The 13,145-nt window shown below is 41.6% G+C and overlaps 1 protein-coding gene across 1 annotated transcript; it reads left to right on the top strand.

Moving 5' to 3' along the window:
* Positions 1 to 3,745: 3,745 nt before the first annotated feature.
* On the top strand, positions 3,746 to 12,314 carry afg3l1 (AFG3-like AAA ATPase 1). Its single transcript, XM_060886839.1, has 16 exons — positions 3,746 to 4,302; positions 4,438 to 4,525; positions 4,676 to 4,743; positions 6,589 to 6,738; positions 6,823 to 6,897; positions 7,019 to 7,143; positions 7,504 to 7,777; positions 7,902 to 8,039; positions 8,167 to 8,320; positions 8,914 to 9,021; positions 9,171 to 9,296; positions 9,699 to 9,809; positions 9,971 to 10,086; positions 10,372 to 10,572; positions 10,664 to 10,858; positions 10,951 to 12,314. The coding sequence occupies exons 1-16, from the start codon at positions 4,174 to 4,176 to the stop codon at positions 11,173 to 11,175; spliced, it is 2,283 nt and encodes a 760-aa protein (XP_060742822.1). The 5' UTR covers positions 3,746 to 4,173; the 3' UTR covers positions 11,176 to 12,314.
* The last annotated feature ends 831 nt before the right edge of the window (positions 12,315 to 13,145 follow it).

Here is a 13,145-nt window from a genome sequence, read left to right as displayed (position 1 = left end):
AAATCTTGGTTCTTTAACTATCGCGGCTCATCTCTGTATTTCTTTGTGAATTCTAATCGGACCTTCGGATTCTTACTGCTGATGTGATGTGCAAATAAATTAACCAACATAAATAATTTCAACCCTCAGTATGAAATTGCAATGTATGAAAATGAAGTGAAAAATAATTTAAATAAATGTTAGTAATAAAAGTTACAATAACCTGGGTTTATAGATGTGCAAAGCCTTTTGTAATAACGCATGTGGCTGTGTTCAAAATCACATTCAGCCTGATATTGAAACATAATTATCATACAGCTGTCATCAGTTAATAAATTCTGATCGACCCCAAATAAAGATCAGCTGTTTCTGTGGGATTTACTTCATATCTTTGATTCATCTTATGGCAGAAGCCCTGGTTTCCAATTATCTTAAAACTCATGCATGGTACCTCACTTGTTGAATGGATCAGGAGAGGAGTTTTTAAAACGTTAGACGTATCTAAGGGAATACCGTAAAGGCCGTCATCAACAAATGGAGAAAATAGAGCACCACAGTTACATCACTAAGAACAGGATGTTCCACCAAAGTTTATTAAAGGACAGATTAAAAACTCCCCGGAATCTGCAAATAGGTCTACGGTAAAACTGAAGGAGCTGCAGGGATATCTGACAAGTACTGATTATTCTCTGTGTCTGGGCTATGGGTTAGGATGGCTAGAGGGAATCTTTTTCTCACAAAAATCATCCGTTAAATAATTCACCCCAGATTGGATTAAAATGGGTTATGGCCTGATGAGATGTGTTTGGTGCAACATTGTGCTTTAGAGCTTCTTTTCTTCAGCTAGAACTGGGGCTTTTATTCATGGAGATGGAAACATGAATAGCTAGAATTTCCAGTCCATTTTAGTGCCAAACTTTCAGTTGCGTGTTAGTAAGTTGAATAACCAAATCAACCAAAAGATTTGTGAAGTTTTTGAATGACCTAGCCGAAGCCCAGATCTGAATCAAACTAAAAATCTGTGGGGTGACTTGAAATGGCCTGTAAACAGGAGAGATGACATTATAATTTAATGAATCTAATCTGCACTTTAAGCTAATTTAAGCTACTTCAACAAGGTATGTTACTTCAACAAGTTTATGTTAGCAGGTTATTGTAACTTTTTCCCTAAATTTTATATTTCTCTAAAACGTTTTGAGTTGTTTTTCTAGTTGCTATAATTTCATTGACAGTAGAAAAAAGTTGACATGATTTATCTTGGATCTGATTTTTACATCATAAAAACCTGCCATTTTAGCAGAGGTGTGCAGACTTCCACTGTAAATCTCTTGAAGATCGCTGAAATTCTGATCTGTACTCTCAAAAATTCTTTTGTTGGTTTGCAAAAAAATACTTTTGTTGATTTGCATTTGTACTTTGGGACGTTGTCATGCGGAAAGGTGGAAATCTAACAGAGGACTGCATACTTTGTGCCTGAATCCATTTAAAACTATACACAATTTTCTCTAACTTAAAGCCTTAGCATGATGCTGCCACCACCAAGCTTCACTCTGGATATAGTGTTCTGATGTAATGAGAAGACTTGTTTTGCCTCATGATTTAGATGTTGCTGTGTTTTGTTTTTTTTTTGTTATTTTTTTTTAAGATTGTTGTCATGCAGGATGTGACGAGTAAAAAGGAGCAGAAGGAATATTAATGTTTCCATATTTCTCTTCACATCCTCTAGGATAAGTTTTCCTTTTGCTATTTGTCAAATTTGAAGTGACATTCTGTTCTCGTTAATGTTACTGAGCTGCCACGTTTTCTTGGTCTTCAATGTTCTGTGGTACATGTGCTTGCTTTGTAAGCTCTAAAGGGCAAAGGTTTGGGTTTTTTTTTGCTTCTATTTTGTTTTATTGTAAGGAATTGAGTTTCAGTGTGAAATGTCACAATTTATTCAGTTGAGAAGAAGTGCACATTCACAAATGGTCAGAAAATGGCCTTATTGTATAGCATTTAGCAGACTTGCTAATTAAACAAATGTTTATGGTTCTATCTCTGGTCACTCAGGTTTCTCACAAGTCATTTCCTCTTGGTGGTTTACAGAGATACAGGTGATAAAACAGCAGCCAGTATAAATCTTGATTCATGTGGAGATGTCCTAAGGTTTTAGTTAGATACCTGTGGGTTACCTAGGGCTAACCCTAACCTGTGGGTTACCTAGGGCTAACCCTAACCTGTGGGTTACCTAGGGCTAACCCTAACCTGTGGGTTACCTAGGGCTAACCCTAACCTGTGGGTTACCTAGGGCTAACCCTAACCTGTGGGTTACGTTGTGACCAAAGAAAAGTAACCGAGTTTGTAGCCCAGTTTAATGTTCTGTCTTTAGTCATTCTTGAGTTACCAATAAATATAATTCAGTTATCAAACATGTGCTAAAAGGTTATTTTATACATGGTTAGAAATTACAGGTCAGATTACTGGTTATATAACTTTTACTGACAGTTTAACTTTTAACAAAAATGTTGACAACTTTAATGTTTCACTGTCTTTAAGAAATGAATGGGGCTTTTTTGTTCTGTTCCAGCTGTAAATCTGTTTGGACGGTTTATGTATTTAATATAAAGTCATGGCACAAGAGAGAAATGCAACATAAAGAATAAAAAGAGGACTTTTTCATCTAGTTTGCTTAAAATAAACATATAAACAGCATCATTTGTATTCCTTTGGTTAAACATCATCACTTAGGTCAACTTTTATGGAAAAAACTAAAATAATAATAATGGAGTAATGAAGTGGGGGCACGGTGGCTTAGTGGTTAGCACGTTCGCCTCACACCTCCAGGGTTGGGGTTCGATTCCCGCCTCCGCCTTCTGTGTGTGGAGTTTGCATGTTCTCCCCGTGCCTCGGGGGTTTCCTCCGGGTACTCCGGTTTCCTCCCCCGGTCCAAAGACATGCATGGTAGGTTGATTGGCATCTCTGGAAAATTGTCCGTAGTGTGTGATTGCGTGAGTGAATGAGTGTGTGTGTGTGTGTGCCCTGTGATGGGTTGGCACTCCATCCAGGGTGTATCCTGCCTTGATGCCCGATGACGCCTGAGATAGGCACGGGCTCCCCGTGACCCGAGGTAGTTCGGATAAGCGGTAGAAGATGAATGAATGAATGAATGAGTAATGAAGTGACGATCGATATGGACATACATACTTTCATTCATTACTCTTAAAGATGAGAAAGAAAATAGTGTTCATTCTCTACATTTTCACATCCTAGCTCTCTCTCTCTCTCTCTCTCTCTCTACCTGTCTCTCTGCTTGTGGAGTCGACTCTTCAGTTTGACTCTTCATGTGAACCTCGAGCTTGACTCTAATGTAAAAAAGAGATGATGAAAAGAGGAAAAGAAACTTAATGACAAACTGCAGCACAATAACATTAATCCTTACACACTGATCGTGCCTTGGTGATTTTGTTGGTGAGTGAGATTTTTAAAGTTATTTGTCATACTTTAAAGCTGAATATCGGATTTGAGTCGGTTTGAGAGCCGAAAGAGTCGGTTCTTCTTGGTGGACTGAGGTAATGTATCTGACTCACTGTGACTGAAGGACCCCAGGCGATTAACCAGCAAAGTGCGCGATTAACCGACAATACATTTAATTTGTGTACACGTATTACACGAGTTACTAGAATAAATTAGTTGAAAACGATGTTGTATAAAAATTGAATTATTTTAAAACGATTGAATTATGAAACGGCATCAGGCAGTTTCCACTGGCACCTAAAAGGTCCTGCTGTCATTTGACATTCCTTGCATGTTAGCATGGTGGTTAGCATGTTAGCTGTGTGTAAGAGCAGGTGACGGAGTTTGTGCCGGTGTTTAGTCGTGTTTAGTGGTGTTTAATAATGTTTAATGGTGTTTAGTTGTGTTTTAGTGGTGTTTGTTTAGTGCTGTTTAATGGTGTTTAATCGTGTTTAATGGTGTTTAGTGGTCTTTAGTGGGTCTTTAGTAGTGTTTAATAATGTTTAATGGTGTTTAGTGCTGTTTAATGGTGTTTGTGTAGTGTGGTGTTTAATGGTGTTTAATGGTGTTTGTTTAGTGGTGATTAATGTTTAGTGGTGTTTAATGGTGTGTTTAATGGTGTTTAGTGGTGTTCAATGGTGTTTTTAATGGTGTTTAGTGGTGTTTTAATGGTGTTTGTTTAGTGGTGTTTAGTGGTGTTTAATGATGCTGGCTTTGCTCTCGGCGGCTGCTGCTCCTGTCCGTTTTGGACTGAGGACTTTACAGCGATCTTCTCTCACTGCTGCTGTTGGGAAACTGTCTTTAGCTCGATTACATGTCCACACTAACAAGGTAAGTCCCCTGTGTCTGGTGTCACGTGTCTGGACGTTATAAGTGGTTTGTGTGAACTGTAGTAGACTCTGTAGTGTTACAGTCGTGATGTTACAGCTTTGTTTCACTGCTCTAATCATCATGGATCTCGTTCAGAACCTGACACTGAATTACCTGAAGCCGCTGTGGGCTGGAAATGATCCGTGGTCTACGTTTAAACTTCACTCAGGTGACACTTCTAAAGGTGGGACAATCAGATCAGCTGTAAAACACAGGAGTGTGCGTGTGCGTGCGTGCGTGTGCGTGCGTGCGTGTGTGTGTGTGTGTGTGTGTGTGTGTGTGTGTGTGTGTGTGCGCTTTATAAGGTTACATTAATGTTCTGCTCTTCTTTCAGATGGACAACCAGGAGGAGGAGGAGGAAAGAAAGGAGGGAAGAGAGACTGGAAAAGTCGTTTAGAGCAGGTCTGGTATTCCATTAACTGTTAATACAGTGACTAAATGCACCATGAGTCACATTGTAGGTGCAGTTAATATGTAGAGATTTGCTATGCAGAATACATCAGTTCTGTTTACATCCATCTTCAAAAGAAAAGGGTTCAATGTTGACCAGATATACAGTGTCTCACAGACGTGATCACACCCCTCACATTTATGTAAATACTGTATTATATCTTTTCATGTGACAACACTAAAGAAATGACCCTGTGCTCCAGTGTAAAGTAGTGAGTGTGCAGCTTGTATAACAGTGTACATTTACTGTCCCCTCTAAATAACTCAACATTAACCGCCGGACACAAAAGTGAGTACACCCCTAAGTCAAAATGTCTAAATTGTCAAAAAAGTGTCAATATTTTGTGTAGCCGCCATTATTTTCCAGCACTCCCTTAACCCTCTTGGGCATGGAGTTCACCAGAGCGTCACAGGTTGCCACTGGAGTCCTCTTCCACTCCTTCATGAAGACATCACGGAGCTGGTGGATGTTAGAGACCTTTTGCTCCTCCACCTTCCAGGTTTATGGATGGAGACATGCTTGGCCAGTCCATCACCTTTACCCTCAGCTTCTTTAGCAAGGCAGTGTTGAACTTGGAGGTGTGTTTGTGGTCATTATCATGTTGTAATACTGCCCTGTGGCCCAGTCTCCAAAGGATCGCGCTCTGCTTCAGTAGGTCACAGTACATGTTGGCATTCATGGTTCCCTCAGTGAACTGTAGCTCCCCAGGTCCAACAGCACTCATGTAGCCCCAGACCATGACACTCCCACCACCATGCTTGACTGTAGGCAAGATACATTTGTCTTTGTCCTCCTCATCTGGTTGCCATCACTTGCTTGAAACCATCTAATAAGTTTATTTTGGTCTCATCAGACCAGAGGACATGATTCCAGGCTTCTTCTGACAGCCATGCAGACCAATTAGATGTGGTGTATGGTCTGAGCACTGACAGACTGAACCCACCACCCCTTCAACCTCTGCAGCAATGCTGGCAGCATTCATACGTCTATTTCCCAAACACAACCTCTGGATATGACACTGACCACGTGCACTCGAACGTCTTTGGTCGACCATGTTGGGGCCTGTTCTGAGTGGAACCTGTCCTGTTAAAAAGCTGTATGTGAAAAGGTGAACTTCCAGTGACCGGTATGAGAGAGTGAGAGCACCAGATTTAACACACCTGCTCTCCGTTCACACCTGAGACCTTGTAACACTAATGAGACACGTGACACCGGGGAGAGAAAATGGCTAACTGGGCCCAATTTGAACATTTTGACTTAGGGGTGTACTCACTTTTGTGGCCAGCGGTTTAGACATTAATGGCTGTGTGATGAGTTATTTAGAGGGGACAGTAAATGTACACTGTTATACAAGCTGCACACTCACCACTTTACATTAGCGCACAGTGTCATTTCTTTAGTGTTGTCACATGAAAAGATATAATAAAATATTTACATAAATGTGAGGGGTGTACTTACTTCTGTCAGCTACTGTATGTTGGGTTGTGGAAACAGCACTGCACTGACCATAGTGTGTGTTGCATTGCTATGAAGGCATTTTGAGCTGGATATTTTTGGGTGATGCAATTTTTTTCAGCCCAGCAAACAGCCATCCTTTGGTCAGGAACATGTATAATACTTTGTACAATATCTGCCCAGTTTCTTCTGATAAATAATGGGGACAGGGGCAGAAAAACGTCTATAGCAACCGATGGGCCACAGTAACTCTGTTTAGACCGGTGTATAAAGGCATATAGTATATACTCATGAGATTGTAAAGTTCATTTCATTTCTTGTGCATTTATTCTGTTCCTTAGGGTGATGTTCCATGGGATGATAATGACTTCCGTTACACGGCCATCACAGTAGCAGGTGTTGCATCTGCCCTGCTCTACTTGTACCTCCGGGATCCAGGCACCGAAATTACTTGGAAAGACTTTGTCCATCGTTACCTGGCCAGAGGACTAGTGAGAAAAAATCTCTTATAAAGTAAAACTAAAATTTTCATGCCTTTCAGGATTAATTAATGTTTACGTTTATTTGATTCATAGGTTGAGGGTTTGGAGGTCATTAACAAGCAGTTTGTCAGGGTCATCCTAGTCCCTGGTGCACATGGGACAGATGGAGTAAGACACTTTTTAACCCTGCTTTATATTTACTCGTAACTAGTAAATTTCTCGGTGCATGAATTAATCTAAGTATAAGTGAAGACACTGTCATGGTAAGTTGTTTGTTTTTTTCTTTCAGAGCTATTTATGGTTCAACATTGGCAGCGTAGACACCTTTGAGCGAAATCTAGAAGCAGCTCACTATGAGCTGGGACTGGAGTCATCAAACACAGTGCCAGTTGTCTACCGCTCGAAGATTGATGGGTAAGAGAAAAGAGCTGCACTGCTGAATGCTGAACAGATTGTCTTTGGCCTGAGCCTTGTGCTCATCATTCAGACCTGATGTGTCCTCCTTTGCCCTTGGCAGATTAGTTGTACTTTTATTGTATTAAAACTTTCACCAACTAAAACTATCGGTTTCACGGGTATGTGGTAGCGTAATGGTTAAGGTGTTGGGCTACAAATCGGAAGGTTGTGAGTTCGATCCCAGGGCCAACAAGCTGTCACTGCTGGGCCCCTGAACAAGGCCCTTAACCCTCAATTGCTCAGTTGTATAAAACTGAGATAATGTAAGGATAAGTGCGTCTGCCAAGTGTTTCACTGGTGTTTGTTGTTGTCCCCAAGGTCTTTTATTAAGAGCATTATACCTACTTTGCTGCTGATTGGTTTTCTGCTCTTCACCCTACGACGAGCATCAATGGGTGGCGGCGGCGGCGGTGGAAAGGGGCGTGGACTTTTCGGCATGAGCGAATCCCCTGCCAAGATGATGAAGGACAACATAGATGTGAAGTTTAAAGATGTTGCTGGGTGTGAAGAGGCAAAACTAGAGATCCTAGAATTTGTCAACTTTCTGAAGAACCCACAACAGTACCAGGATCTGGGTGCTAAGATCCCTAAGGTATACATCGATATATGTGTGGTGTGTAATCATTACACATGCATACATGTTTTGTGTACTCCTTATTTAAAAAAAAATAAGATTTAGTAAGCATGTAACCATGGATATATATGTATATTTAAAGGGGGCTGTGCTGTCAGGACCTCCAGGAACAGGCAAGACTCTGCTGGCCAAAGCCACTGCTGGAGAGGCCAACGTGCCCTTTATTACTGTCAATGGCTCTGAATTCCTTGAGATGTTTGTGGGCGTAGGTCCAGCCAGGGTGAGTCGGTGACTCAAACTGTTGTGAATGTGATACTTTAAAGCACCACAACTTTACTGCCTTTATCTGTAAAAACATTAATGAACAGAATAATGCACAATTTCTCCATTAACGTGGTTTCTTTTAGGTGAGGGACATGTTTGCTATGGCGAGGAAGAACGCTCCCTGCATCCTGTTCATAGATGAGATAGATGCAGTTGGCAGGAAGAGAGGTGGAGGAAACTTTGGTGGTCAGAGTGAGCAGGAGAACACCCTCAACCAGCTGCTTGTGGAAATGGATGGTATGTATAGAGCCGCTAGATATAATGAAGTCAGTCTTTATTTCATTCACTCATTCATTCATCTTCTACCGCTTATCCGAACTACCTCGGGTCACGGGGAGCCTGTGCCTATCTCAGGTGTCATCGGGCATCAAGGCAGGATACACCCTGGACGGAGTGCCAACCCATCACAGGGCACACACACACACACACACACACACTATGGACAATTTTCCAGAGATGCCAATCAACCTACCATGCATGTCTTTGGACCTGGGGAGGAAACCGGAGTACCCGGAGGAAACCCCCGAGGCACGGGGAGAACATGCAAACTCCACACACACAAGGTGGAGGTGGGAATCGAACCCCCAACCCTGGAGGTGTGAGGCGAACGTGCTAACCACTAAGCCACTGTGCCCCCCCCTTTATTTCTTTTAATGTTTTTTGTTTTTCCCTTCAGATGATCCATTTCCAGTGTAGTCACCTTTTACCTTCATGCTATTGAGGGATTTTGTTTTCTTTCCTGCTTTTTATAGCCCATACGTTTAAGCTGGTTCTTTCCCCAAGGTTAATTTCATCTCCCTGAGTGTTTGTGCTTTGTGTTTTACTGTCAGGTTTTAACAGCAGTACAAATGTTGTGGTCTTGGCTGGAACAAACAGACCTGATATTCTGGACCCTGCTCTGATGCGGCCGGGGAGGTTCGACAGGCAGATTTACATCGGTTTGTTCGTGTTCCTCCTGCTCTGTGATGTTTTAGTGTTGGTGCTAAACTATATTCATATAGCTTGTTGTTTTTGTACTGAATTCATGTTTAGGCAGATTCATCATTTAATTTACTAAAGATGTTATTTGTGTGAATTTTTTTTTTAGGACCTCCTGATATAAAGGGCAGAGCCTCCATCTTTAAGGTTCACCTGAAGCCCCTCAAACTGGACCAGAATCTAGACCCAGATGCTCTTGCTAGGAAAATGGCTGCTTCCACCCCTGGTTTTACAGGTGAGGGAAGAGAATGAGCAGATCGGTCTGTGGTGGTGGTGGTGGTGGTGGTGGTGGTCTTTCTGTATGATTGCTGAGATGCCTGTGGTGTATAAAATAAGAATAAATCTGGAGTATATAAAACTGTAAATAAATAATCTCCGCCATTGTTTCAAGGTGCAGGAAATAATTTTTAAAACAATCCATAAAAACATTGTTATAAATAATTTGACAGTCATAAAAACTGTTGAGACCAAAGCAGCATTTTTATTTTTATCCAAATGTTTTTTTTTGATTGATTATTCACCAGAAAAGGTGTTGAAATGTCTTTATGATAACTGAGATGTTTAGCCTATGACTCCTTATATTAAGGTTTGTGTTTTATTGATGGAGGATTACGGTGAGTCTCTTCTCTCCTCTCAGGTGCTGACATTGCGAATGTGTGTAACGAAGCTGCCTTAATTGCAGCCAGATATCTCAGCAAAGCCGTCAGTACCAAACACTTTGAACAGGCCATTGACCGAGTGATCGGAGGTGAGTCATGACATCGTCACCTTCCATGAAATTGATTATTTTCTGTTTGTTTTTCTCTCACTGTGATGACAGAAATGATTCTTGTGATGACACAAAACTTAAGAAAAACTTTTGCTTTGTCCAGAATTTATAAACAAAATAATTTTGCCCTCTTTCTTCAGGTCTTGAGAAAAAGACACAAGTCTTGCAGCCCACTGAGAAGAAGACGGTGGCTTATCACGAGGCTGGACACGCTATAGTCGGCTGGTTACTCGAGCACACTGACCCACTACTCAAGGTGGATAAAGGAATAGAATTAAATTAGAGTTGCATTGTGCTTAAATCTATACCAACTTCTTACCTATGGGGATGTGGTAGCTCAGTAACCCACTAACCCACCGTGCCCCCACATCGTAAATATTTAATATGTTTCTGGTAAAAGTAATTAATTGCTGTTGAACCTTTTAACTGGACGTGCACTTTGGGACTTGTGTTTGGTATTTAAAGAACACCATAGAGCCTTTTGTCTGAAACACTATTTACATTCACTCAGAAAAGCTGACTAGTTGTTGATGTGTGTCAGGTTTCCATTATTCCACGTGGGAAAGGTCTGGGCTACGCACAATACCTGCCTAAAGAGCAGTACCTGTACACACGGGAGCAGCTGTTTGACAGGATGTGCATGATGCTGGGTGGTCGTGTGGCTGAGCAGGTTTTCTTTAGCAGAATTACCACCGGTGCTCAGGATGACCTGAAGAAAGTCACACAGTCAGCCTACGCTCAGGTATCAACAACTCTAAATCTTTGAGCTTGTCTTTTGCCCGTGATTTGTTTGCATCCTTGTCTAAGCTTCTCTCATTGTTCATGTCGTGTAGATTGTGCAGTTTGGGATGAGTGAAAAGGTGGGCCAGGTGTCCTTCGATCTTCCACGGCAGGGCGACACGGTGCTGGAGAAGCCCTACAGCGAGGCCACGGCCGAGCTCATCGACCAGGAGGTCAGAGAACTGGTGGATGGTGCCTACCAGAGAACTCTGAAGCTCATCACAGAGCAACGTGACCTGGTTGAAAAGGTGGGACCCTGTTATTAGCATCCGTTAGCAAACCATTAATAGGAAATGAGGATGGATAATGAACTTAATTCTCATTTGTTTTGTGTGCGCAGGTGGCAAAGCACCTACTGGAGAAAGAGGTCCTGGATAAAGCCGACATGATGGAGCTGCTCGGTCCCAGGCCGTTCGAGGAGAAATCCACCTATGAGGAGTTTGTGGATGGCACAGGCAGCTTCGAGGAGGACACAAGCCTACCTGAGGGGCTAAAGGACTGGAACAAGGAAAAGGAGAAGAACCAGGATGAGGTGGAAACCACCCAAAAAAAACAGGCAGCTTAAATTCTGAACAAGATCTCAGATTCTCTCTCGTACCAGACCAAGGTGGCATTTCTGTGGACTAAAGGTTGTGTTTCACATGTGAAATGTTAATACGAGGCTTATAATAAGAATGAAAATGCCTTAATCATCAGCAGAGGAACAGGAGTGAGAATCTTGCACTGAAGTCTGTACGATGTTTTGTTTTTAAAAACCGGATACGTGACTTCGGACCTTGTTATTTAATTTCAGCAGTTTTAGTAGCTGATGATGGACTGATTTGTTTACATTGTGAATTTTTTTAAATCTTCTTTATGAAACAGAAGAGAAAAGATGATGTATATTTGTATTTATCATTTGCAGACTGGTCTGAAATCCTCAGCTGGACAAACCTGTATATTACACTTACTTAATTATACACACCTATTCCTCCGCACACACACACACACCATACAGTTTGTAAATGATGTTTTTTCTGGATGTCTTCTGTTTTTCATCAAAAACTATTCATGTACACTAAAATAATGTGTTCACAATAGCAGGTGAATATATATATATATATATATACACACACACATATAAAATTTCTCTTTCTGAAGATTTAACAGCTAAAAAAAACTTTTGGTGAAACTGTAAATGGTTTACTTCACTCTTGAACCTTTATTTTTTGAGTACTTCCTGCATACAGTACATTCTCAGGCCCTTCAAATGAGAAGTATCCTAAATCCAGGACATCGTTATCTACTTCATGCGACTGGCATTTGTTGGATCTCAAAAACCCCAAAGCTGGGAGAATTTTCATGACTCTTGGTATTAATTGAGTAACGAGCACTTCACAGCTCTTATGGTTTCAGTCCTGAGCTCTGGTTACTGTACTTTTTATGCTGTCCTTTCTTCATATAATCACTCTGGTTTCTCCTCCTTGCTGAAATCTTAGTCATACACTTTTGGTTTGCCCCAATAGCCTATTTATGGCCAAAACCAAGCCACACTTTCTCTGTCAGCACAATTAGGCCACAGCCAGATTGATTTTATCCGCAGCTTCTCTTGCTTCAAGCGTATACTTTGGTCATGAGGGAAATTCTTGTGTTCAAAGTTGGACACCAGAATAAGTGCCATCTTCCAGTCTAGATTTTAGCGTTAATACAGACGTCATGCAGTGATTCTAGTTTGTTGTGGTGACTTTCTGAAATGCAGTGTGACTACCGTACAAAGCTGGAGCATTAATCCTGCACACTACTGATCACTTGTCATGAACAGGTGGTCCAGCGGCAGGATCCCACGTTCGATTCCCAGGCAGGGCGATAAACCAGCCACGGAATAGTTAACTCTCAGTTCCGGTCTGGATAAAAATGGTAGGGTTGCGACAGGAAGGTCATCCGGCATCAAACCTGTGCCAAGATCTAATATGCAAACCACGTGACCTGCTGTGGTGACACTGAACAGAGAGCATCTGAAGGGAGATAGAGATTAGCTGAAAAAGATGAAATTTAGGAGTTTGGGAGCTCCAATTCTTTCATTGGTGTTAATAACTGATGTGCGATCAGTAATGCCATGTAAATGTGATTTAAATAAGTCTTCTAAAAATGATAATCTTAATATATTTTATTCAGATAAAGCATTTAAACTAGGGGGGCACGTTGGCCTCACACCTCCAGGGTTGGGGGTTCGATTCCCACCTCCACCTTGTGTGTGTGGAGTTTGCATGTTCTCCCCGTGCCTCGGGGGTTTCCTCCGGGTACTCCGGTTTCCTCCCCCGGTCCAAAGACATGCATGGTAGGTTGATTGGAATCTCTGGAAAAATTGTCCCTAGTGTGTGATTGTGTGAGTGAATGAGTGTGTGTGTGTGTGCCCTGTGATGAGTTGGCACTCCGTCCAGGGTGTATCCTGCCTTGATGCCCGATGACGCCTGAGATGACCCGAGGTAGTTCGGATAAGCGGTAGAAGATGAATGAATGAGTGAGTATTTAAACTAGCAATTAAGGGACATCTAT

The sequence above is a fragment of the Tachysurus vachellii genome, chromosome 14 (genome assembly GCF_030014155.1).
Source record: "Tachysurus vachellii isolate PV-2020 chromosome 14, HZAU_Pvac_v1, whole genome shotgun sequence".
Taxonomy (NCBI): domain Eukaryota; kingdom Metazoa; phylum Chordata; class Actinopteri; order Siluriformes; family Bagridae; genus Tachysurus; species Tachysurus vachellii.
The sequence above is the reverse complement of the archived record's forward strand: the minus strand, read 5'-3'. Positions and strand labels throughout refer to the sequence as shown.